Genomic DNA, 21978 nt, shown 5'->3' with positions numbered 1-21978 from the left:
TTTAGACATCCCTTTTGAACAGATCAAACTGTAAAGGTACTTTCAAAAGCATCTCCATCATCATTCCATCAAGACAAATAGGAAATGGTTATGAATCACTGTTTATTTTAATGAATTTTGATAGCGTCAGACGAGTTCTACGTTTTTCTCTGTGAAGTAAACAATGCTAAAATATGTATGCAACAGCGGTTTACTGAGTATAGAGACTGCCCATGCCTGAACCGTTTCCGCTAATGATTAAATAGTTTAAACATCGTCAGACTGGAGACTGATCATTGTAAGCAATGATCTAGTTCCAGACATGGCATAACAGGAGGACCTGAGTTAAAAGAATAACAGATGAACTCCAGCAAGAGTCTTCATCTGTCATTCAAAAAAAAAGCATGACATTTTTTACTGCAGTACTTTATGTAAAACCTCAAGGACAGCAATACATGCAAGGTAAAGCACAGACGATACCCATAAGCATTTTGCTGCAGTAATCATGTGCTATTAGATTATTCACAGGTTGACATGGTTGAATGGGACAAATAAAATTAAATAATGCCATTATAAGCCATTTGCTTCTCTATTGAGTCAGTAAATATTTTTGGATGTCAATGATGAGTAATAGCCGACACTGTGTACTTGTCACGAGATACTGGGCTGTCATGGAAAATGTATCAGAGAATTTTTCGATCAGTGAAGACAACTAGCTAATATTTCCACCCTTCAGTGTTTTACAGGTGATCTGTCCTAGTTTGGTCATCAGATTTTGCTCTTTCCATTGTGCAACACACTCGCCTGAGATCTTCAGATCCACCTGACAAATAAATATACAACCAAAAATTAGACATAGCGATACTTTAATATAAATCTTTAAGTACACAGATATAAAACTGACATACCTGCAACTTTTCAAACACCTTTTTCTTTGGTTTCAATTCATCATCTGGTTTTCCTGATTCATATCCTTCGATATAAACACGGTCTCCTGGTGCTGATCCTTCTGGTGGATCCAAAGGCTCCACTTTCCTGGGCTCTCCCTCACTGAAGACCATCACATTCAGAAAGATCAAATCAATCAAGATGATTTTTACTTTAAGAACTTAGCAGATTTAATAAAATGCTTGAATGGTTGAAAGGCTGTTGAAAGCCCTACTAACATTGAAGCACAGAGCAGCATGGCTTGAGATTCAATCCCCCTCATCTTCTGGGCCTTTAGGTTGCATAACAACACAACAAGGCGATCCTGAAGCTGCTCCTGTGAGAGGTAGGCCACCAGTCCACTCACTACAGTCCGTGGTTGTTCCTCACCCACATCAATCTTCTCTAAATACAGCGAGTCTGCATCTGGATGCTAACAGGTCAAGAGACGAGGTTAAAAATCCTTTTACTAGAAAAAAAAAAATGTAATAAAAAGAATAGCTGGCTTTCTCTACCTTTTCTACACTGATGACTTTGCCAACTCTGATGTCCAATCTAGATGGGATAACCTCCTCTTCATCTACGGTTTGTTTAGGGTTTGCCTTCGCGCCTCCTTCTGTGAAGCAATAACACTTTTAAAGTTTGTGTAAATGTATTTGCAAATTCTTGCTTGTACTAAAGCTCAGTACAGACCATTTAATGCAGTTTAATGTCCGTAAGCGTCAGTAATTATGTCCAAAATGTTTTTAGATATTGTGTATTTTCACTCACTGTTTTTGGAGGGCTCTGGGTAAGCTGACGCTGTCAGTTTCTTCAACTCCGGGGTCTCAAACTTCTTTCTGATAGGGTCTAACAGTTTGTTAAGAGCCACCTCTACCGAAGCCTTCAGGTCACCAGGATGGATTTGCTGCAGGTAATCGGTGCACATGTCAACATATGATGCTCAACTCAATTTATATGAACGTCATATACGTTATATATATGTCATTTGTACATTAAAGGAATAGTTCACCCCAAAAAAATGTAAATTCTGTCATTAAACACCCTCTTGTCATTCAAAGCCATAAGACCTTCAGTAATATTCAAAACACAAATTAAGATATTTTGGATGAAATCCTAGAGCTTTCTGACCCTTCATACACAGCAATGCAACTGGCATGATCAAGACACAGAAGCGTAATCATTAAAATAGTCGTGACATCAAGGGTGTAGCTATGAGAATATTTTTTTTGTGCACAATGAAAACAAAAATAAATACTTCAAATCACTTCTCTTCCATGTCACAATGCATGCGTACATACCTCTGCTTGTAAACAAGCTGCAGGGCATCCAGGTTCTTCATCATATTCAATACAGACTGAAGTATGGACTATTTTAATGATGTACTCACAACCTTTCTGTAAACTGAACATGTCAGTTTTTCTTCTTGTCAATTCGGGGTCAGAAAACTCTTGGATATCACAAAGGTCTCAGCGGTTTGCAAGAACCGTTAATATAAACATTATGTATATACCTCTGCAGCAAAGTCCTTCTCCACTTCCTCATAGACTGTGTAGACTTTGTCTCCTCCCCACTTTGGATCTCTTTTGATCACAAACTCTGAAAACAGAACACATCAATAAGCACTTAACTATATGTTTACATTTCCTTTTTTTTTCCTTTTTCTCTTGCGTGAAATCACCTGAGTGTAGAGGGAAAAGCACATGTTTGACAAACGACAGAACTCCATTATTCTCCACATTTCCAGGCTCACAGAAGGCTTTCTTTAACTTCTTCTTCACCTCTTGGTTCCTATCCAGCAGGTCAATTTTGGATTCCTGTAGCAGATATGAAAGTTTGGGAATGACTAACTAATATCTTAGTGTATCAACTCGACATCTGGAATACAACATCATAATCCATTATACCATCCTGCCGAATCGATAGGATTTTTTGATTACATGAATCAAATCTTTATCTTCCAACAATCTTGAAATCTTAGTGTTCTCAGATTAGGTAAAGCTGGTTTTGTGATTATTAGTAAACCGCGCATTTATCTCCTTCAGATTGGCGCCATTTACTACACAGAGAATTCACGAATGCACAGGCGATTCATTTGCGATAATGATCTTGATATTGCTGCTAGTGTATTAAATGCCGCTTTGTTTGAAAGCAGGTGATGGAGTAATCACGAAACCGGCTTATCTGTCGAGATCCTCAGTAGTGTATACGGGACCGTAGCTCATCATCTTGCCCCCAGTCAGTCCAGGCACCATTGGGTTCATCATGTGGATACGTTTGGTGTACCCAAGAGAGGGCAGATACTGCAAAAAAAACAAAAAAAAAACAACAATTTACGAAAAACTAAATATATCCATATGACATACCTAAACACATATTCATTTTTCATTCATTCACTTTTCAGAAGCATCTATTCTGAAGCTCAGTACTGCATGGGTGCGGTTTAAAAACATCAACTGGAATGGGAAATATGTAAAAATGTACCTTCTCTGCTAACGTGAAGATCTTCCTTTGGTCCACACCCCCAAACTGAGCATCTACTTTTAGGTACTCCTCATCCAGTGCCTGAGAGAAACGAAAAACAATGTCACAGAGTCTGGACTAAGCAGCACATTAGAATATAGAATAGAAAAACTAAGAAAAAAAAATTATCCAGGCCAGAAATATAAGTTTGAAATAAGAGAATATTCCACTCATGTACTGATGAGATGCAAAGCTTGACCATACACTTCCATGTAAATGTTTAGAATGAGTAGGATTTTTCAGGCTCACAAAGGCTGCATTTATTTAAAACATTTTAAAACACTTTAAATGCTCCCAAACTTTTGAACAGTAGTATAGAAATACATAAGCAGCGTTTTAATGGGTTATGTATTTGCATTTGTACCAAAGAAAAAATAAGCAAAATTGACTTCATGTTCACACTATTATTAAAAACAAAAAACAGATCCCTCTAGAAGAGCACATACCTGTAGTCCAGGATAGAGCAGGCCGCTCAGAAGAGGATGCTCAACCTGTTTGACTACCTCAGCACCTGCTTTCTTGGCATCGTGCTCAGTGACCATGGATGACAGTCGATAAACATCCAGAGTGTACTCTCTAGAATAAATCAACCACACAAAGCATTCACCACCTTCTTAAAGAAGTAACACCCACAAACATCATTGTTATATTCACGGTAAGAAAAACGAGTTTAACGACACGGTTCCCATGTTCTCGGTCAATTATGTAACGTAACTGATTGCAATTCATAGCTACAGCACTTAAATAAAATGAACTGTTACCTGCTGAGCTGATAGTCTGTGCCTTTGACAAATTTGAGTTTGTCAAGGGGAACTCCGATGCTTTCCAACATGGCTTTAATGATCTGCTCATAATACTGCACCCTAAGCTCCAGCAGCTCCCAGGGAGCCTTCATGTTGTCCAGATAGGCATGGAGATCGGCAAAGAGGATGGTCACCTACAGAACAGAAACAACTGTTACACACAACAGCGCCCTGATTAATTGTCTATGCAAGAACCAATGCAGAACACCAGAGACAAACCTCGCAGCCCGCCTTCAGGAAGTCCGCAATCTTTGACATGGGGACAAAGTAGGCCACATGGGGTTTGCCGGTGGTTGCTGTTCCCCAGTAGACCTTCAGCTCCCTCTCTTTAAGGATCTCCTTCAACCTCTCCTCACCAAGAACCTCCTGAGAAAACAAACGGTCTACTGTAACTGACAGAAACGAATATTTTAAATATGGGAGTTGTTACGATGAGTTTGGGGAAGGTTTAATACCCCTGCTGTTTCTCACCTGAAGGTTTCTGGTGATGAGCTGGAACTTCTCATCAGGACTCAGCTGCTCTCCCATGATGTTTGCTGCTTCTATGCGAAGGAATTATGCAAGTAATCACGGGCTTATATGACAAATTACTAAAAAAAAAAAAACTATTTGCGGTTCCGGTAGAAGCCATATGTCAAAACTGTGTCATAAAAACATGTCATGTGTATTATTTTTAGGATCGGGTATTCAGCCCTGAGTTAAAATGACGTCTGATATGAATGAGTAGCTTTATTTATTCATTTCACGGAGTGATAGAAACGCTTCAAAGCTATATACTAGTTAAGTATAAAATGCAATACCATTCGTATAAAATGTCAGTGATAATATACGACAAAAGCTCAGATTTTTTATAAAAATTCACATTAAATCTCACCGGTGGTATCCGAGAAACGTGTGTGCCGGTGACAGGCTCTTCCTGCTGAAAGATTTCATCACGTTTTTCACAATAAAAGTCTCTGACTTGATGAAAGTTAGTTTTATAAATTCATGTGCACGAGTTTACAAAAATATTTTGAAACATCGCTGAAATATGTTAGATTTATATAATTAAATGTGTATTATTAAGCTAATTTTAAAATATTTTCCTTTGAAATTATGTGGAAATGAAATGCTTTGAAATGCTTTAAAAGTCCCTGACTAAATGAAAGTTAGTTTAATAAATACATGTACACGAGTTTACAAAAATGTTTTGAAATATCGCTGAAATATGTTAGATTTATATAATTAAATGTGTATTATTAAGCTAATTTTAAAATATTTTGCTTTTGAAATGATGCTTTGAGACGGGTGTTGCATCAGCTCTGAATAATCGATTGTCCAGCTATTCAACAGTAGGAAGAGTAATCGAGTGAACAAAGTCGACCCGCTGAGCTGTTATAGGTCTCCTCCAGGAGGCGCTCCTACACTGTAAGAAAAATGAGTGAATAACTTAGAAAGAAAATGGGCCATATGGACTAACACTTCGAATAGTAATAGGTAGGGCCTTTTAAAGACCAATACTGATAAATATAGATAGATGTAGAATTTTTTTTATATTTTGAGATTTTATTATACAAGAGGCTAAGTGTGCAGAAGGGAAAAAAGCAAACAAAGATCCTTAAATATTAATTAGTATTTATTAACAAACATTTTTGTAACGCCGTTTCTTTTTAAATAACTGCACACATTTACACGTACAACAATGGCATTCAAAAATATCACATTTATGTACAAACATCGGCACATCTGTTATATACAATAACTGTAATGTTTGATATCAGAATAAAATCGGTGTTAATGACAACAGAGGGGAGAAAAGAGTCACAAATGCATAAAAAAAAAAAAAAAAAAAGTCTTAAATCCAAACATGCACTGATGAGACTTCAATGCGCATCGTATGTACATATGTATAAAATAAAACCAAACATTTACACAACTATTATTTACAAGGCATTCCATTTTCCCCCAATTAGAAAAATGAAATATGACACTTTTCAGATGGTCTATGTACATATTTCACAGCACTTACAGATGGTAGAGAAACACTTGGCATTCAGATCTTTGACAAGTCACAGGCAGAGAACTATACAATAATAAAAGCACTTTTGAGACAACTACTGTACAGTCATTGACACAAAAAGACCAGAAATCTGATTAACACCTAGACAAACAGCAGTGTCACCTGTAAACACACTGATTGGCTTTTCCATAGGAATTAATGGCACATTAGACATAATACAGCAGTGACAGCTCTAATTGCCCTTATTTCATGTGACTAAGGCCCTTAAACGAGATAAATTAAGGAAGATGGGAGACATAGTCAAATCAACATATGATCTAAAGCAAAAGTAATAAATAATCTTGTTCACCTCACAACATGAGCAACTGATCGTACACTTTAACCCCACATAGTCTGATGACATCCTGCTAGCTCGTAGCCTCAGTTGTCAGCAGCTCCTTTCGTGGACCCACGCAGAATGTAATCGAGCAAGATCCTGATCTGAAGGATATATTATGCAGGCATTGAGGGAGTAAATTTGTAAGTTTATCCCTCGGCGCATCCCTCTAGAAGAGCTCCGTTTGCCCCAAGAGAGCGGACACGGATGGAAAAGGAACATAATAGAAGGGCTATGTGAAGGAAAGTAATACAAGAAATAAACAATAACCTTCTGTGCACAATAATTAAGTTAGATAAAAATCAAACCCCACTCAGGTTTCAACTGTTCAAGTCTGCTTATCCAGTTAGATGCACAAAAGAACTTATAAATATTAAATTACATACAAACATTACTTGGTTGTGTACAGTTTCACAGATATTCCTCCCAAAATGTACCTTTCAATCACGATTGAAATGCATTTTTGGTTTTAGCACCTAAAAACCTTTTTTTACATGTTTCAAGTTTCTTCTTACTGTCCCACCTCAGATCATTTTCTAGTGCAGTTTAGATGTGTGCTTATCAAAAGCTGGCTTTTTTTTTTTTGGACACCGCTTTGAGATCCTAAACCAGCGAGCAGCACAAATACTGGCGACGCACGAGCCTCGTGCAACGCAGGGAAACGTTTCTAGCGTCCATAAGCACTTGCAACTGGAAACGGCGAGGCACTTTGAACTTGAGCTGGCAAAGGTTACGTTTCAAGATTTGCGGTCGTGTAGGGGTGATACTGGTAGAAGTTTTGAGCCACAAGGCAGCGCGGTTGCTTCAAAGCATCCACTCGGGTTTGTTTTGGCTCTGTTGGTCCGGCGTAATTGGCACGACGTTCTATGTAGTGTTCTGCTGCGATTAAACCACATTGAGCTCAGTGGAGTCCGTTTCTGAGTCGACCTCATTTTCTCTGGAAAGAACAAAAAAAAAAAAAAGACACAGGACAAAGTTAGGCAAAATAATTTAAAGAATGCCATTTAATCAGCTTTAGAGGTTTAAAAGTACCATGTTAATTTATATATTGAGAATGTTGAGCGGGATTAACGTCTTTAAGAAAAACATGTGACTGAAAGACTTCAATAGTTGGCTTTACCGTTGTTCATTAAGTAGTTTGCGGTTGCCTTGTCGTTTTTCCTCGTTGATTGGATACGAAATGAATATTAGCAGCCCGATGATGATCAAGATGATCGGAGCAGCAGACACCAGGATCTTCAATGTTAAATCCACCTCGGCGGGTTGTGTGCAACCTCTCGTCACATAGCCTGCAAAACTTTCAAAGAGGAGAAACGAGAGATTAATATTTTATTCATGTTCATCCAGATAAATCCAACCTCGTGACTGATCACTGAATCTCACACTAAAAACACTAACCTATACGGTCATGTCTCCAAACTCAAAAGGCCCATAAAACTGACGCTAATCGCATTACATCTAAATGTCAGGAGGCCAGACTGATTCTCATACAGTACAACAAAAAAAGCCGGGCTTAGAGGATCATGCAGACCATAATCCAATTTAAAAGCCAGCATTTCATATGCATGGCTGTGAAACTTACTCGAGGCTAAGAGTTGAGACTCCCAAAGAAACTCCAGATGCAAACTTGGTGAAAAACACGTAGAAGGAGTAGAAGATGGCTTCGTGGCCCTGAGATTCAGGATTTTGGACTTTAAAATCATCCACGACGTCAGGAAGCATGGACCTAAACGTACAGGAAGACACACTCCGTGAATAAAGCGTACTGAATCTGGAAGTGCACACACGTTTGTACGATGCTCAGGTACTTACCATGGCAGGAGAAAGGCTGCTGCAACGCTGACTCCAGCAGCGAAAGACACGATGTACGTCACAATTAGATTGCTGGGCACAAAGACGACGGAAACCAGGAAAGGCACAACAGACTGCATAGAGAATATAAGCCATCAGTAACAGGAACCAAAACATCGATTCCAGTAGATGACAGATCAGAAGCAGCCGCTGTTGGTCGGTTAGTGTAATTAAATGAAGATTTATATGCTGCTGCCAAAACTTACTGTAGTCCCAATATACACAGCAGTCTTCTTGCCAAATTTCGTGAGGAACCATTGCCAAAATGGGATGGCAAGTGTGGCGGAGAGCTGAAATAGAAAAAGAGAAAATAGAATTGGCCCAAAGACGGCTACTGAAAGAGTGCTTATATGTTGGTCGCACCACAAGATGGTAATTTTTTAAATATGAAATTTTGATTACTGTTGATGTTGATAGAGATACAGGTTTGGGATACAGTAAATGCACTGCGAGATGGTTTTCATGATTAATAACGTTTGCAAACAAGAGATTAGTTAAGATTAGGTTTTTGGCAATGAATTCATCCATCTAGGCCAGTGGTTCCCAACCTTTTCTTGTTTGAGGCACCCTTGGAAAGCCTTTCAAAAGTTCCCGTTTAAGAAATAGATATTTAAAATCTCTGTAGCTTTTTTTATTATTATTTATTTATTTGTTTCATTTCGAGAGTTTGCATGCAACAACACCTTATACCTAGTCCTAGATGATATGAGAATACTGTTTACACTGATTCTGCCTTAATAAAAAAATTTTGTTGAAATTTTGGCGGCACCCTCAAAAGATCTCACGGCACCCCTTAGTGCCGCGGCACACCGGTTGGGAACCACTGATCTATGTGTTCACACAGGTTCCCGTCAGTATGACTGCTTCTTAAAGCCTTGAAAAGTATATTCTGGTGTAGTGTATTCAAGCCCTGACACACCTTTCTGACAACAATACTCATAACTAGGACAATGCACGAAAACGTTCTATTCATGCATTCAGCTCCCTGAAGGACGGTTATTGTAGTATAAAAACAAAAAAAGTCAGCATATTGGGTTTTACATGACTATAATAATACTCTCTTATAGAACATGGATTCTTAAAGGAAACTGGGTTTTGAACACTGGACAAAAGCACATGAACAAGACATTCTTGTTCTTTGCAACTAGATTTTTTTTCTTCCTTGAAATATAAACTAATCGTCGATACTCTGGTTACTGACAACTTTGCTGCACTAACTGCAGCATTTTTATGGCTTAAGCAGTACGTTGTGGACTGGATAAGATTTAATACATTACTGGAAACACTAGCGTATTCAGATGGTCATCAAAAAATGTACTTTATACGTTATGCAAATGTGTTATGTAATACAAGCGCTCTTCTTTTGTGCATTTGTCTGTCACACGTCACTGTCATTCACTCCATAATAACACCCCACCTATCTTTACAGAACATACAGCGACATTAGCATTCAAAAAGCCCATTAAAGCACATTCGCAATTTAAAACGGAAGACAGATTTAGTTTGCTTACCATAATGACGAGAAGGATGTTTTGGAAGTCGTTTCTGAAGCCAAGGGTGTAGCTACAGAACAGTGCAAAATTTCCCTCCAGAAACTGCAAGAAATGTTTACAGAAATAATAAGATACACGGTAAAGATACATTAGCAAAACCTAACAAATAAAGCGACCGCCAAAGGCAACAGCGCCCGTCCAGGAGCGGTCACAGCTTAAACAACCCAAACGGCTGGTGGTGACCACAGCTCAACAAGAAACGAATGTATAACGTTCACAAGAACTCACCATAAAAGCCAGAGAGGTGAAGAGGAAGCCCATGACCAGCTTGGCATACGGACCGTGACCCATCACCATACGAATGCCCTGGAAGAACGACATGGGCTCAGTCCTAACCCTGCAGGTCTCTGTCGAAAGAAGAGAGAGACGAGATGAGACGATGGAAACAAATGGCAAATATCATAAATACATTAACTTCAATGAATAACACAGCATTGAGGATTTACCAATACTTAGGTGTCTAAATCTAAATAAAGAAAACTGGTGCACACAACCGTATGCATTTTGATAAGCTGGCAAAATGAGTCACAGCAGTGCATGACAAGGAATCCACCACAAAATACGCCGTTTAATTGCTCATATGCTTTCATTTGTAAGTGCGGAGCGTGATAAATCCTCAAATGTGGTGTGATTATGCGAGCCAGGACTGTGCTTGATTTTCATTCCTCTGCATTTTAGTTTAAAATAAACTACTCTAGAGAACAGCAATAATAACCCTCTTTACCACGCACCCCATTTAGACAGCCCTATATGTGCTGTGAAAGCTAATCACCCTGCTAAGCTTATTCACTGGTATTTCCCTGCGACCAGCTGAGCGCTGCTTGTGGGCCAACTACTGACTCAAAGAAACCCGAGCAGTGGGGAAAAACCAGGATACATCTGCAAGCAACTTCATTGGATTCACACATTTCTCACTGAAACTGAAAATATGGTCGAGACCCGCTGAACAGACCATTTCCCTGTTTTAAGTCTGCCAATAGGCTTTAGCTACATCACAGCCAAAAACTACGATTTGATGTTTACAGTCCGTTTCAGTAGTAGGGATATTTTAGAGGTGATTGGAAATAAATAGACTGTGTTGTGCAGCATGAGTCATTAAAATTTTTATACATTTCCAGCATTCATAAATGTTTATGTCTAGAAAAGATTAGTCGTTTAATATGCTGGTAATATTTACAAGACCTCATAGATAACAGCGTGAAAGCCTAACATTTTAAGTCTTAAATTATGATATTAATTATGAAGGTCTTAAGAAAGAAGCTGTACTACCAATCACAAGTTATTAAGTTCAATCTGTACTTTTATTCTATCTGGATGCATGCAATTGATCAAAAGTCATATCTACCCATATCTAACCCTGGAGATTGGAGTAATGACGGTAAAAGATTAAACATTGCGTCGCAGGAATAAATAATGTAAAATATATTCAAATTCTGTTATTTTAAATAGATTTTTCACAATATTATCCTTTTTTTATTTCTGGCAAAATAAATGCAGCCTATGTGAGAATAATAACTACTTTCTTTAAAGAAAAAAAAAAACATTTGTAAAATCTTACACCAATCACCATTTTTTTTAATTACAGTAAAGTTTTATTTGTAATAATGCATCTTTGTAGTAGTAGTAGCAGCACGTACCTTTTTGTTCTTTCACGCCAAAGAATAAGACAATGGCGCAGATGAAATAAATGGAGCAGATGACCCCAGATGCGATCATGTAAGCATTTCTCTGTGGGAACCACATGATACCAGGCATTTAAAACCAATACAGCAAGAATCTTAATTTAGTCAAACTTAAAAGGAAAAAAATCCGCACCAGATGATCCAATGAAACATGAGGCTCAGTGATGTTGACCTCGGGAGCCAACTGCAGATCTGTAGAGTTCAGGACCTCGCCGGTGCTGATACAAGGAGCGTTAGCCATTCCCACAATCTGACCTTGAACAGCAGTGCCAATGAGCGTGCCCAAAACCTCAACAGTCATTCCTTAGAGAAAAGATTAGCGGTTAGCTGTGCAACCGAAAACAGTGGCTGTATCCAGCTGTGAATGTTTCAAAACTCACGGTAGGCTGTGGCTGAATCCCTCTCTTTCTGCTCAGTGCTGATAAACATAGTAAGTGCGGAATACGGTACGTGGAAGCACTTTGAGGAAAAACAAGAAGCCATAATGTTAAGAAGGAAATTATCTAGAACAGGCTACAATTTATGGCCATATAAAGATGGTTACTCACTGTCTGTAGTGTTTGGAAGGAGCAGTAGAAGATCAGGTACCAAACAACCTTGCCTTGTTGGTCAACAGATGGCACGTACCAAATGAGGAAATAGCATAGCATGGCAAGTGGGGTAGACAGTACTATCCTGCAAGCAAAAGACACATACGATTAGAAGAATTGTACAAAAGGTTAAGAAAATCAAGTATAACTAGATTGGTGTTCGGCTTCCCCATGATGAAAAACAGGTTTGGGATCAGATGCATACAGATGAGGTTTACTAGCTGTCACTGAACCTTGTCAAGCAGCGTGTCATTTTGTTCCCCTGCACCTTTGAGTGATGAAAGAATTAATTGGCAACTTCCTGTCTTTGTTCAGTAACCCATGCGGCCAACAGGATCCTAAAGTGGAAATACATTGTTGGCTCTTATTCTGCTATATCTGTACAAGGAAGTACTATTTTAGACGCATTACACGTCATACAACTGAATGGTGTTTTGTTTTTCTGGTCATCCCAAGTAGTAAAATCTTGCATTATTTCCAAAAAACAAAAAAAGGGTTTTGTGGGAAAACCTCATTTTTCTATCTAAAGGACCCCACAGAATTTCACTGAATCATGCAGAATGTGAATATTTGTATTCGGCCATTAGACTCACGCCCCTCTCCCCTTCTGTTTGTATCTCAAATATTTTGGTTAACTCCATAATGCTTTCATCTATCATTAAGACAGCAGTACTTATTGTCATTAAAACTATTCCCCAGAAAGCAGGTTTCGCATGAACCGGTCTGGGCTACATTTCCATTTAAAAAAAAGGTACTGCCCTGATGTTATTCAAGAGAATTTAATGCAAAATTGTGTGCAGAATGATATTAGAGAGAATTTATTTTTTCTTTTTTTTTTTAAATAAGGGCAGAAGTTTCACTGACCTTTAGTATACTATTATTATCATATATTTTGTTCAAAAACCTCTTTAGCCTTTTTATAAAATTAAAACAAAACAGTTAAACAAATAATTAAAATAAACAATCTGAATATTATAAAAAGTTCACTCTGGCGTTATTTAGATTGTATATTGAACTTTGCCTGGACTGAACAAATTAATATTTGTCTACACAAACCTAATAGGACATTAAAGTAGAACTGGGTTTGCTGGATATCAAAGTGCATTTGAAATTACTGACAGGAATATCTTTTGAACTAAAAGCAAAAACCGCTTTGACCTATATTACATTCTACGAGAACACAATGCTATTATAATATCATTAATCCATAAAAAAAAGTTATGAGAGAATATATATATATATAACATATATTTATTTATATATAAAAATATATAATATATATATATATATATATATAAATATATATAAATATATATGTTAAACATGATTTTATTTTTAAAAAATATTTCTAGTGTGCATAAACTCATGTATCATAAAAATATCTGACTAGTGTAACATGTATCAAAAACATGTGACTAGTTAACAGTTCAAAATAGTAACAATCTAGACTCTACCAGTAAGGCTAGGTAGATTTGAACTAAAGTAACCCTAGTATGCTGCCTTTAGACTTGAAGCTGCGTTGGTCTGCCTCCCTCTCACTCTGATTGGACGATGGAGGTGGTGTGTTGTGGGTTGGACCACTCAAGAGTGGCCACATTTCGAATAAACCTCCCAACCCCCAAGGCATGCAGCACAAAAAAAGGAATGTCTTCCTTCGGAGACCGACAGCACGAGACAAATGTGTTATTTATTCCATTTGAAGAATTACACCTCAGATAATTCAGTCCACACAACAGGAGTCACTTAGAGAGAAAATCCCCCATGGATAAAGGAGCAGAAGAGACGCTCTTAGCCGTTCTGGTTTATGGTACCTTGAAAATCATTTGCGGTTTATGGGATACAATCACACGTTCAAATATTGACATTTTCTTTACAGTTCCACAGCTGATATCATTTCATATACCACTTCAATTGAATTCCCTTTCAGGATTACGACTGCTTAACTCACATGCTCGTGACTATTAATAATTCATGTGATCAAGGATAGAGAAAATTTAATTATACAGGCTTGCGGTCCATATGACCCTCCGCAGGGATAGTTAGGGGAGAAGAAAAAAGTCCCCTCGCTCCCCCACATATACCCATAACTTCCCCGACAAACCTGTCTGGTGTACTCCCGAGTGACATTTCAGCACAAATCTAGCGTCACTGGGGATCTTGTAATCACACCACCCTGAGAGCAACCATCAATGTCACTGAAATGAGCTCATTAGGGCAGAACTTTCTCACCAGCTTCCTACCGGATTCCTTTACATGTCCTGAGTCCGGTTAAAAAGCAGACGCACATTCCTCAACCCCCAACCCCCCATTCCCATCACTTCCTCGGAGTGGTTTTCCAATCATTCATACAATGAGTGACCGCCTACTTCTGAAGACTTGGAGCGTAACCACCGCAGCGCTCTTCAAAACCGACAATCATTTGGAAAATAAAATGAGAAAGTAAATCTCGCACGGTGCTTTTGATGTTTCCCTGACCGCCTCTTTTCCGAGATTACGAACAGCAGCTAACAAATGCTAAACTTTGCTTAATTTGCCACAAACAGACATCACTATAACTATAAATTAATTCATGCGTGAGCACAGGGTTGAAGGTCACTAGTTGCAAAGTTGTGGGAAAAAGCTGTTCATCAAAGGATGTGCATAAAAAAAAATTGGTTGCCAACCTCAAGTCAAATGAAACAGTATAAATAAGACTTTCTATGAGATTAGCAATTTTCACAACAAAAGTTACCAACATTCAGGGCATATGGTCTAAATATCGTGATTTTGTTTTTGATAGAAGTAATAGCTAAATTTTCGAGCTCAATTTTAACTCTAGTTTTTGACCAAATGTTGGTTTCTTAAGCATATTCTGCAATACACGTTAAGAAAGGGAACCATTTGAATTGCTTACAATTTGTTGCTCAATGGCAAGCAGTTTAGTCATGCGTGTGATGTAGAATGAAATCAGATCGGCTGGCTGAAAATGCAAATTGACTGAAGTCAAAGCCCCCCGCCCATCACGCCCCTCAACCCCCCACCAGACCTCAGGGGGATTCATTTAGCGCAAAAGTGTCCTCTGACTTAGAAACGTCGCCAGATACACTTGGCTCTCTCGCTTTACGACAACAACTCCTGACATTTCAAAAATGGGTCAGAAGACAAAGCAAGTGGCGGAGCAGAGAGATTCATTAGGGACGTATTTTAAACTCAATGGAGGAGGCCTCAGAGTTAGAGGAGGGTTGAACTGTAAAACTAACAAACAGTAGTAACAGACAGTCACTGCAGGCAACACGCTCGTTTAACAAGACGGTTCTGAGTCTCGTTTGATGTGAAAGTTTGATCTGAACATCAAGGACCTGAACCAGTGAACAGTGTAGAAAGACTTACCAGGGCATCATTCGCCCGAATCTGGTCCAGGGACTCCGGCTGACTAGAAAGCCCACCGTAGGGTCTGTAATGGCATCCCATGCTCGACCCACGAACAAGATGATTGAGGCATAAAATGGGTCTAACTGTGAAGAAGAAAAGAGAAAGACCAGCATGTCATCATCACACATCCCTTTTTAAGAGTTTTACAATAACTTTTATTCAGCGTTAGAAAGTCCTAAACGATAACTAACAGATATAATACCAACCCGAAAAAGATATGCACCACTACATATCAGTTGCAGATATGACTTCTCACGATAAATCTACAAATATTTATAACCATTTGGAGGGCTAGGCAGCATGTACACAACAACTTACAGACATCAAGAGGAGCACACGAGGCCTGCCCAGTGACCTTGAGATGCATGAGATCATAAACCACATGACAGGCAAATGGAGTTACTCGGTTGAAACGGTTTTACATCCAGTACAACACACTTGTAAAACTGCTGGAGGACTCTGCACAGATTGAGTGCTTCATGCTGGCATTGTGTATTGTAGGAATAACTGTTAATTATGGGATTAAACACATTAGAAGAAGTCACGCTGGGAACCTGTCTTCTGTAGTCAGTGGTTACATGATAAACACTGAAGGCTATTAGAACAATCCTATTCAGACGCTTTAATCTGGCCAATCAGCCTGCCAAGACTACAGTAGCTCCCCAAAAGTTAATGGCATGAAAGGCCTTTGCAAAGCTATTCATTTTCCGGTACAATTCCCCCTTTGTGACTGTACTTGTCGCCTTCGACTATGAGATCAGGGGAATAAAGAAACTCGCTGCCCCCTGAGGATCGCCATCAGATTCTACATTCTACAAGTCAATCTGATCTTCTCTTATGAGGCACTTTCCGTGAATTTAAAATAGGGCAAGATTTCACCGGACGAAAAAAAACAGGCTTAGTAGAAAAAAGGTTCTTTGCAAAGGTCCAAATTATTTCAACCAAATAATTATTACATTAGCCGTTTGCGCTTTATATCCATTTTTCATGAGGTTGGCTTGACGAATGCAGCCAAAGCAACGATATTACTAAAATGCAAAATTATTTCATCATCTTTAAATCTTAGCACTGCGCATTCGGTCCCTAACATTAGTTTATAGTTTATTATTATTTGTTTTTTTAATACTTCAGAGAAAATATGACAACATGCGATTGTAATTGTTGGATACAGGTGAAATCATAAAATTTTGTGTTGTGATATTTTGTGTTTATACTGCTTTCGTGTCTTTCCGAGTTAGTTTTATGATGTGCAATGTGCAGCTTTCGTGGAAACTGCAATAAAAAAGTTAATCAGTTAATTTACATCAAAATGAATCAACTCATCAATGATATGATGAATCGGTTGGTCGTTCCATACGATTAACAAGCTATTAGTAAAAAATGATCACATGGTGTCACTCACCAAAGCAACGTCCAGCAGGTAGATCTGAAGGAAGAAGCCGATTGCGCATCCTGTAATCTGGTACGGTGCTCCCCCAACGGCGTAACACAACTTGCTGCATATCGACAACCGACCACTTGATTCACGCTATTCGAAAAGAAAAAAGATATGGTTTGAGATTTTCATGAAAGACACGCCAAGCAATTAAGAACATAGATGAAATATATAGGTCATACAGAGTTCACGATGACTCAGTTGGGACTCAAACTAACCTAATTGTAGCACACTGTGGCTAGACGCACTTATAATTTGGATTAAGTTGTTGACTAGCTAGGATTTACGTTTCCATTCAAAGCAAGCCAACGCTGGTTTTAATTATGCTAACACTATGCATTTCTGCTTGACTTGCTGTTGGGTTCTAATCCAAACGTAACCTCATTCCTCAAAAGCTGGGTAGCTTCTGATATTTGGGTCAGGAAGCCCTCAGGCAAGAAATCCAACTCAACACAATCCGATGAGACAGGCAGCATTCTTCTGTGACGAACATCTGTACATCATCTCACAACAGATCAGCACGTTTTGAGAGGCACGGGGAGGGTCACGCATGAGCTTGATACTCCTTTTCTCACTTTTTCGAGAGTGGGTGTGATTTTCAGTAAGTTTGGTGACTTTATACATTACTCAAGTGCGTGCCACAAGCATCTTCCAAAAATAAAGTTGCAATGTGAAGATATTAAGTAACTACCTTTGGCTTAAACGCTCATAGTGTTCCCTCGGTGCCACCTGCTCATGTTAAAGGACACTTGGACAACACTCCAACGCTATGTAACAGACAGTACTGTATGGAAGCGTCCAACTGGCAGGGATATACAGTGCAACAGAGCTATTATATCAGAAACAGAGAACAATTCTTTGGCAGCTGCTTCATGAAGGACTGTTAATAGAGGAATTGTTGGCATGTTGTATGAGTGAGGCTTTCACGGATTCTGAACCACATACTGACTTCGCCTGTATTTCAAATACACAGTTTTGGAGTAAATACGGACGTCGACCACAAGTACAGGAACACGCTCAATGGTTTTTGTAATGACACTAAACAGTGAAACGCCGCCGTCGAGCAGGACATTTGACAGTGGGTCGTTTCTAGGAATTGTGATGGTATCCTCAAACGCCAGATTTCCATTCGTCTTTGAAACGGTCAGGAGAAACTTAAGTCTCCAGCCGGTCTCAGTTTAGAGGATGGCGTTTTCTAGGGCTACCAGGAAACTTTAGGGATGCAAAATCTATGACAAGTTTATCTGCCTCAGCAATAAATGTGTATCACGTTTTACAGCAATAAAGCCATATCACATGATATCAACCTCATAAAATCAAATGACTGTGTTTATATTTAAGGTGGCATGGATTATCTGCTCTGATGATGTGGCATGTGGAATCTAGACTCGGATCAGATGGGGATCAATTAATTTGTGCTTTGTGGTACACACCCAGATGTCAGGAGTCTAAAATCGCTGGGTGGTTGTTAGAATAATTGCCACACATTTTAAATGTAAAAGGACGAACTAACAACAGACCACGCCATTACTGAAAACCAATGCGCACTCTTAAGTAGTAAAGTGGGAGGAAACGTGCATATTTTATCTAAAATAATTTACAAACCACTGGAAAGTTTGGTCGGTTTATGCGCATACTGAACAGAGCCAGGGCTTTCCATATTTTATTTATATTGTTGTCATGTTTATTATTATTTAAAAAAAATCCATCTAAAAATAAAATCATTTAACTGAAATGTTTTATGCTCGTTTAGTAGGTTTCACTATATTTAATTATATTAGTATATCACTATATTAGTTATTTGAAATACTAGGTTTTGGGGAAAATCACACGCAAACATTTTCCTTTCACTAAATCTCGCATATCGCCTTATTTAATTTAAAATACTTTCGTTTAGTTCAACGACGAAAAACGTGAGCACTGGCTGTATGCACACGCCCATACATGAAACCCCGTGTCTGGTAATAAAACAGTCAGACGGCTCCGGTTCAGACCCCGACACCGGGCTCCCGCGCACGCGAAGCGAGCGGTCACACTTGTCCAAAACCGCAACTCTGGCGTTGCGCTCAACGAACAGCGGGAGACGTCGCGTGCAACCGGTCCGATATCGGTTCGCGTCGCGCGTAACCTTCCACGCGTCGCGAGAGGCGGGCGCGCGCGCGCGCTCAATTAAACCGGACGAAAACGACACGTAGACCAGCTCTCGCCGCTCGTACGCGCTCGTTCAATCGGGCAACGCGAAGCGCGCACGCCCCCGATAAACGTATAGCGTGAGTTTTTCCCAGCTTCTTACCTTTGCTGCCAGTTTGATTCCATCTGGGCTGGGTTTTTGAAGGAGGCTGGTATTGGAGTACTGCTCTGCGCCCTCACCCCTTGCCATAGCGTTCCTCAAGATGTACGTTTAAAGTCGTTTACGCGTTACCTACGAATCCAGTTGTCAAAAGATGTGAAATAACAGAGAGGGGGGGTGAACCGGCTCGATAAAACAATGACAACAGCACTGTGTGTTTTCTTTGGAATCAACCTGTGTTTCTACCGCTCCCTATCTCAGCCGGCTGTAGTAGTAATTGAAGGCTTGGATACTCCACCCCTTCCAAGGAGTCATTCATTCTGATACAAACCCCGCCTTCTTCGAGCTCGTATGATTTTTCACGCTATTTTAGGGGCGGGGCTGGAACAGGCATGACGTCAACGCGCTGACGCAGGGCTCTGGACCGGACGCGCTGGCTCTAATGGATGGAAGTGCATCGGAAAGGCTTGCTAGACCACTGCATCATGCTCACGTATGCGTATCGTCTGTCTAAGGCCCTGAAAGGCGCTTTCCGCTCAGCAGCAGGCTCGGAGAAATAGGTGTCATATAGGGGTCGTGCAGGAGCCACGTGGAGACTGTAACGTTACTGTTTACTCACACACATACTGAGGGGCGTCCACCAAAATAATATACACAGTGTGCACAGAATTCAGGTTCACGCACTAATCAATGTGTGTCAACAGAAGATAAGATAAGAGTCAGCCTCAGGCGTGTGTGTGGGAAGGCATCAGTGGTCGTTGGGCAATGCAGTAGTGTATTACTGTTAATGTTAAGTTTAGAAACTGACATTAATGTGTCATGTGTGTGTAATATGTTTTGGGTTATTTTGACCTACCAAGCGGATTTTTAAAGGCTTTCTTCAGCGTAAAGGGGCGGTTTGTATATAAATAGCCTGTAGAAATGTATTTTTAACACTTTATTTGTAACTGTTGTAACGTTTTAGATTCATACTAAACATTTCAAAATGTATATATTGTTCAAAAACTTTATTTATTGGTAAATTTAACTACAAAAAAAAAAAAACATCTTTAAACATTGTTTCATTGTCAGTTAATGCTCTCATCCATTAAATAAATGAATTAGTAAATGAATCTTTATAAGATCTTAACGGAAACAGCTTTTGATTTGAATAATGTTGAAATTAACATTAGCTAAGATCAATTAAAAAGGTTTTTTTTATTTAAAATACAGCATTTGAAAAAAAAATATGTTCCTAAGTTCTTGTGTGTAGAGAAATGTAGAATATATATATATATATATATATATATATATATATATATATATATATATATATAGAGAGAGAGAGAGAGAGAGAGAGAGAGAGAGATATATATATATATATATATAAATCAATTTGTTTATATATATAGGCCCCTATAATTTGTTTCATCCATTCAATTGTTCTTAATTGTTTCTTGCATTTTCAGCGTATGCATACATTTTTCGCAGGGTGACGGGTGTCCAGTGGGTGGCAGAAACTAAAACGGAAAAGAGAAGAAGCGTTAGCAATAGTTCACGAGATGTTTGATGAGACAATCATCTCGTGATTCATGTCGTATCGTGTCGTGTTGCACAGAGCTTTCCACAGATCTGTGAACTGCTGGACAAATAAACAAAAGAAGCCAAAACAAGTCACTCTTGTTGCCTTCAAATGTGCTACGCTACGTTAAAGGACAGGCGGGCAAAGCGAGGGAGGCTAGCAATAGCAAGCTAGCTTTGAAAGCATAAGATCCCACCCTTTCTGCAAATCACTCTCCAAAGCCACGCCTCTTCATACATATACATCTTCCAACCTACTGTAACCCTCGGACCGTTCACTAACGTTAACAAATGGAATTGTGAAAAAGTGCAACAATTTGTTAATATTCCCTTTAAAATGTAATGGAGGCGTGTCGGTTTGCCATTTGGCTGAAAGATACAGTCCTGACTCTTATTTACTTGTCTGGGACAAAATGACAAAATTTTCAGTCTGTCCAGAGATCATTTCGCTCTTGTTTGCACAACCACATGGAACGAATGCCAACATGGCACGGATTAGTTATTGGTATTTCACATATGGAGCCTTGAAGTTTTACTGCTCTCCTGCACCTGATTACATGGGGACCCTATTTCTTTCACATGGACGGCGTGAGCAGAATCTCTGGCCTCGACTCGCTCCTTCTCCTTCACTTTCTGTTCCAGCATCGAGCCACAATGGCCTTTTGTAGCCTACTGTTGTAATCATGTCGAACGTTCGAGGAGTCGGAGGAGCAGTGACCTTGCTGTGACCATTATCCCACGGTTTTTTTGTTAGGGGGGGTCATTCATGAACAAACACTCTCTAGCTTTCTTTGTTTTAATCGGCTCACACGAGTGTGTTGTCAAACGCATGTAAGATGCGGGTGTGTAATGGCGCTGAAATCCTGAGCGCTGTGCTGCTCTATGCATAGCCACAGGTGTTATGGAAAGTCACGAGCGAGTGGGGTTTATGTGTGTGTGTGTGTAGAGTATGTGAGAATTGTTCCCATTACTGCAACAGCTCTGAAGCACAGGCACCTT

General features: G+C 39.2%; 2 protein-coding genes across 2 annotated transcripts; both read right to left on the bottom strand.

Annotated features, from left to right (window-relative positions):
* Nucleotides 1-83: 83 nt before the first annotated feature.
* yars1 (tyrosyl-tRNA synthetase 1) lies at nucleotides 84-5245 on the bottom strand. The gene is made up of 14 exons (XM_043217436.1): nucleotides 5107-5245; nucleotides 4704-4774; nucleotides 4452-4598; nucleotides 4191-4366; nucleotides 3876-4005; nucleotides 3391-3471; nucleotides 3117-3209; nucleotides 2588-2723; nucleotides 2420-2505; nucleotides 1678-1813; nucleotides 1422-1522; nucleotides 1146-1339; nucleotides 888-1029; nucleotides 84-802 (listed from the first exon to the last, which is right to left on the bottom strand). The coding sequence occupies exons 2-14, from the start codon at nucleotides 4758-4760 to the stop codon at nucleotides 692-694; spliced, it is 1590 nt and encodes a 529-aa protein (XP_043073371.1). The 5' UTR covers nucleotides 4761-4774; nucleotides 5107-5245; the 3' UTR covers nucleotides 84-691.
* A 584-nt stretch (nucleotides 5246-5829) lies between these two features.
* mfsd2ab (major facilitator superfamily domain containing 2ab) lies at nucleotides 5830-19738 on the bottom strand. Its single transcript, XM_043217893.1, has 14 exons — nucleotides 19423-19738; nucleotides 17097-17222; nucleotides 15653-15777; nucleotides 12242-12368; nucleotides 12074-12152; nucleotides 11827-11996; nucleotides 11649-11739; nucleotides 10240-10358; nucleotides 9970-10053; nucleotides 8665-8748; nucleotides 8420-8532; nucleotides 8190-8333; nucleotides 7728-7904; nucleotides 5830-7544 (listed from the first exon to the last, which is right to left on the bottom strand). The coding sequence occupies exons 1-14, from the start codon at nucleotides 19507-19509 to the stop codon at nucleotides 7493-7495; spliced, it is 1578 nt and encodes a 525-aa protein (XP_043073828.1). The 5' UTR covers nucleotides 19510-19738; the 3' UTR covers nucleotides 5830-7492.
* Between the last annotated feature and the right edge of the window lie 2240 nt (nucleotides 19739-21978).

The sequence above is a fragment of the Puntigrus tetrazona genome, chromosome 19 (assembly GCF_018831695.1).
Source record: "Puntigrus tetrazona isolate hp1 chromosome 19, ASM1883169v1, whole genome shotgun sequence".
In the NCBI taxonomy this organism is placed as follows: Eukaryota; Metazoa; Chordata; class Actinopteri; order Cypriniformes; family Cyprinidae; genus Puntigrus; species Puntigrus tetrazona.
Note: the sequence above shows the minus strand (reverse complement) of the source record. Positions and strands in the feature narration are given on the sequence as shown.

What these genes read in the sequence shown, in the direction of transcription:
- yars1 (XM_043217436.1), bottom strand. Translation starts at nt 4,760, where the DNA reads ATGGGAGAGCAGCTGAGTCCTGATGAGAAGTTCCAGCTCATCACCAGA. An exon ending in TCATCACCAGAAACCTTCAG is followed by an intron (nt 4,599 to 4,703) that starts GTGAGAAACAGC and finishes TTGTTTTCTCAG; the next exon opens with GAGGTTCTTGGTGAGGAGAG. An exon ending in TGCTCTATCCTGGACTACAG is followed by an intron (nt 3,472 to 3,875) that starts GTATGTGCTCTT and finishes CGTTTCTCTCAG; the next exon opens with GCACTGGATGAGGAGTACCT.
- mfsd2ab (XM_043217893.1), bottom strand. Translation starts at nt 19,509, where the DNA reads ATGGCAAGGGGTGAGGGCGCAGAGCAGTACTCCAATACCAGCCTCCTT. An exon ending in CCTTCCAAACACTACAGACA is followed by an intron (nt 12,153 to 12,241) that starts GTGAGTAACCAT and finishes TTTTCCTCAAAG; the next exon opens with TGCTTCCACGTACCGTATTC. An exon ending in TGGCGTGAAAGAACAAAAAG is followed by an intron (nt 10,359 to 11,648) that starts GTACGTGCTGCT and finishes TTCTTTCGACAG; the next exon opens with AGACCTGCAGGGTTAGGACT.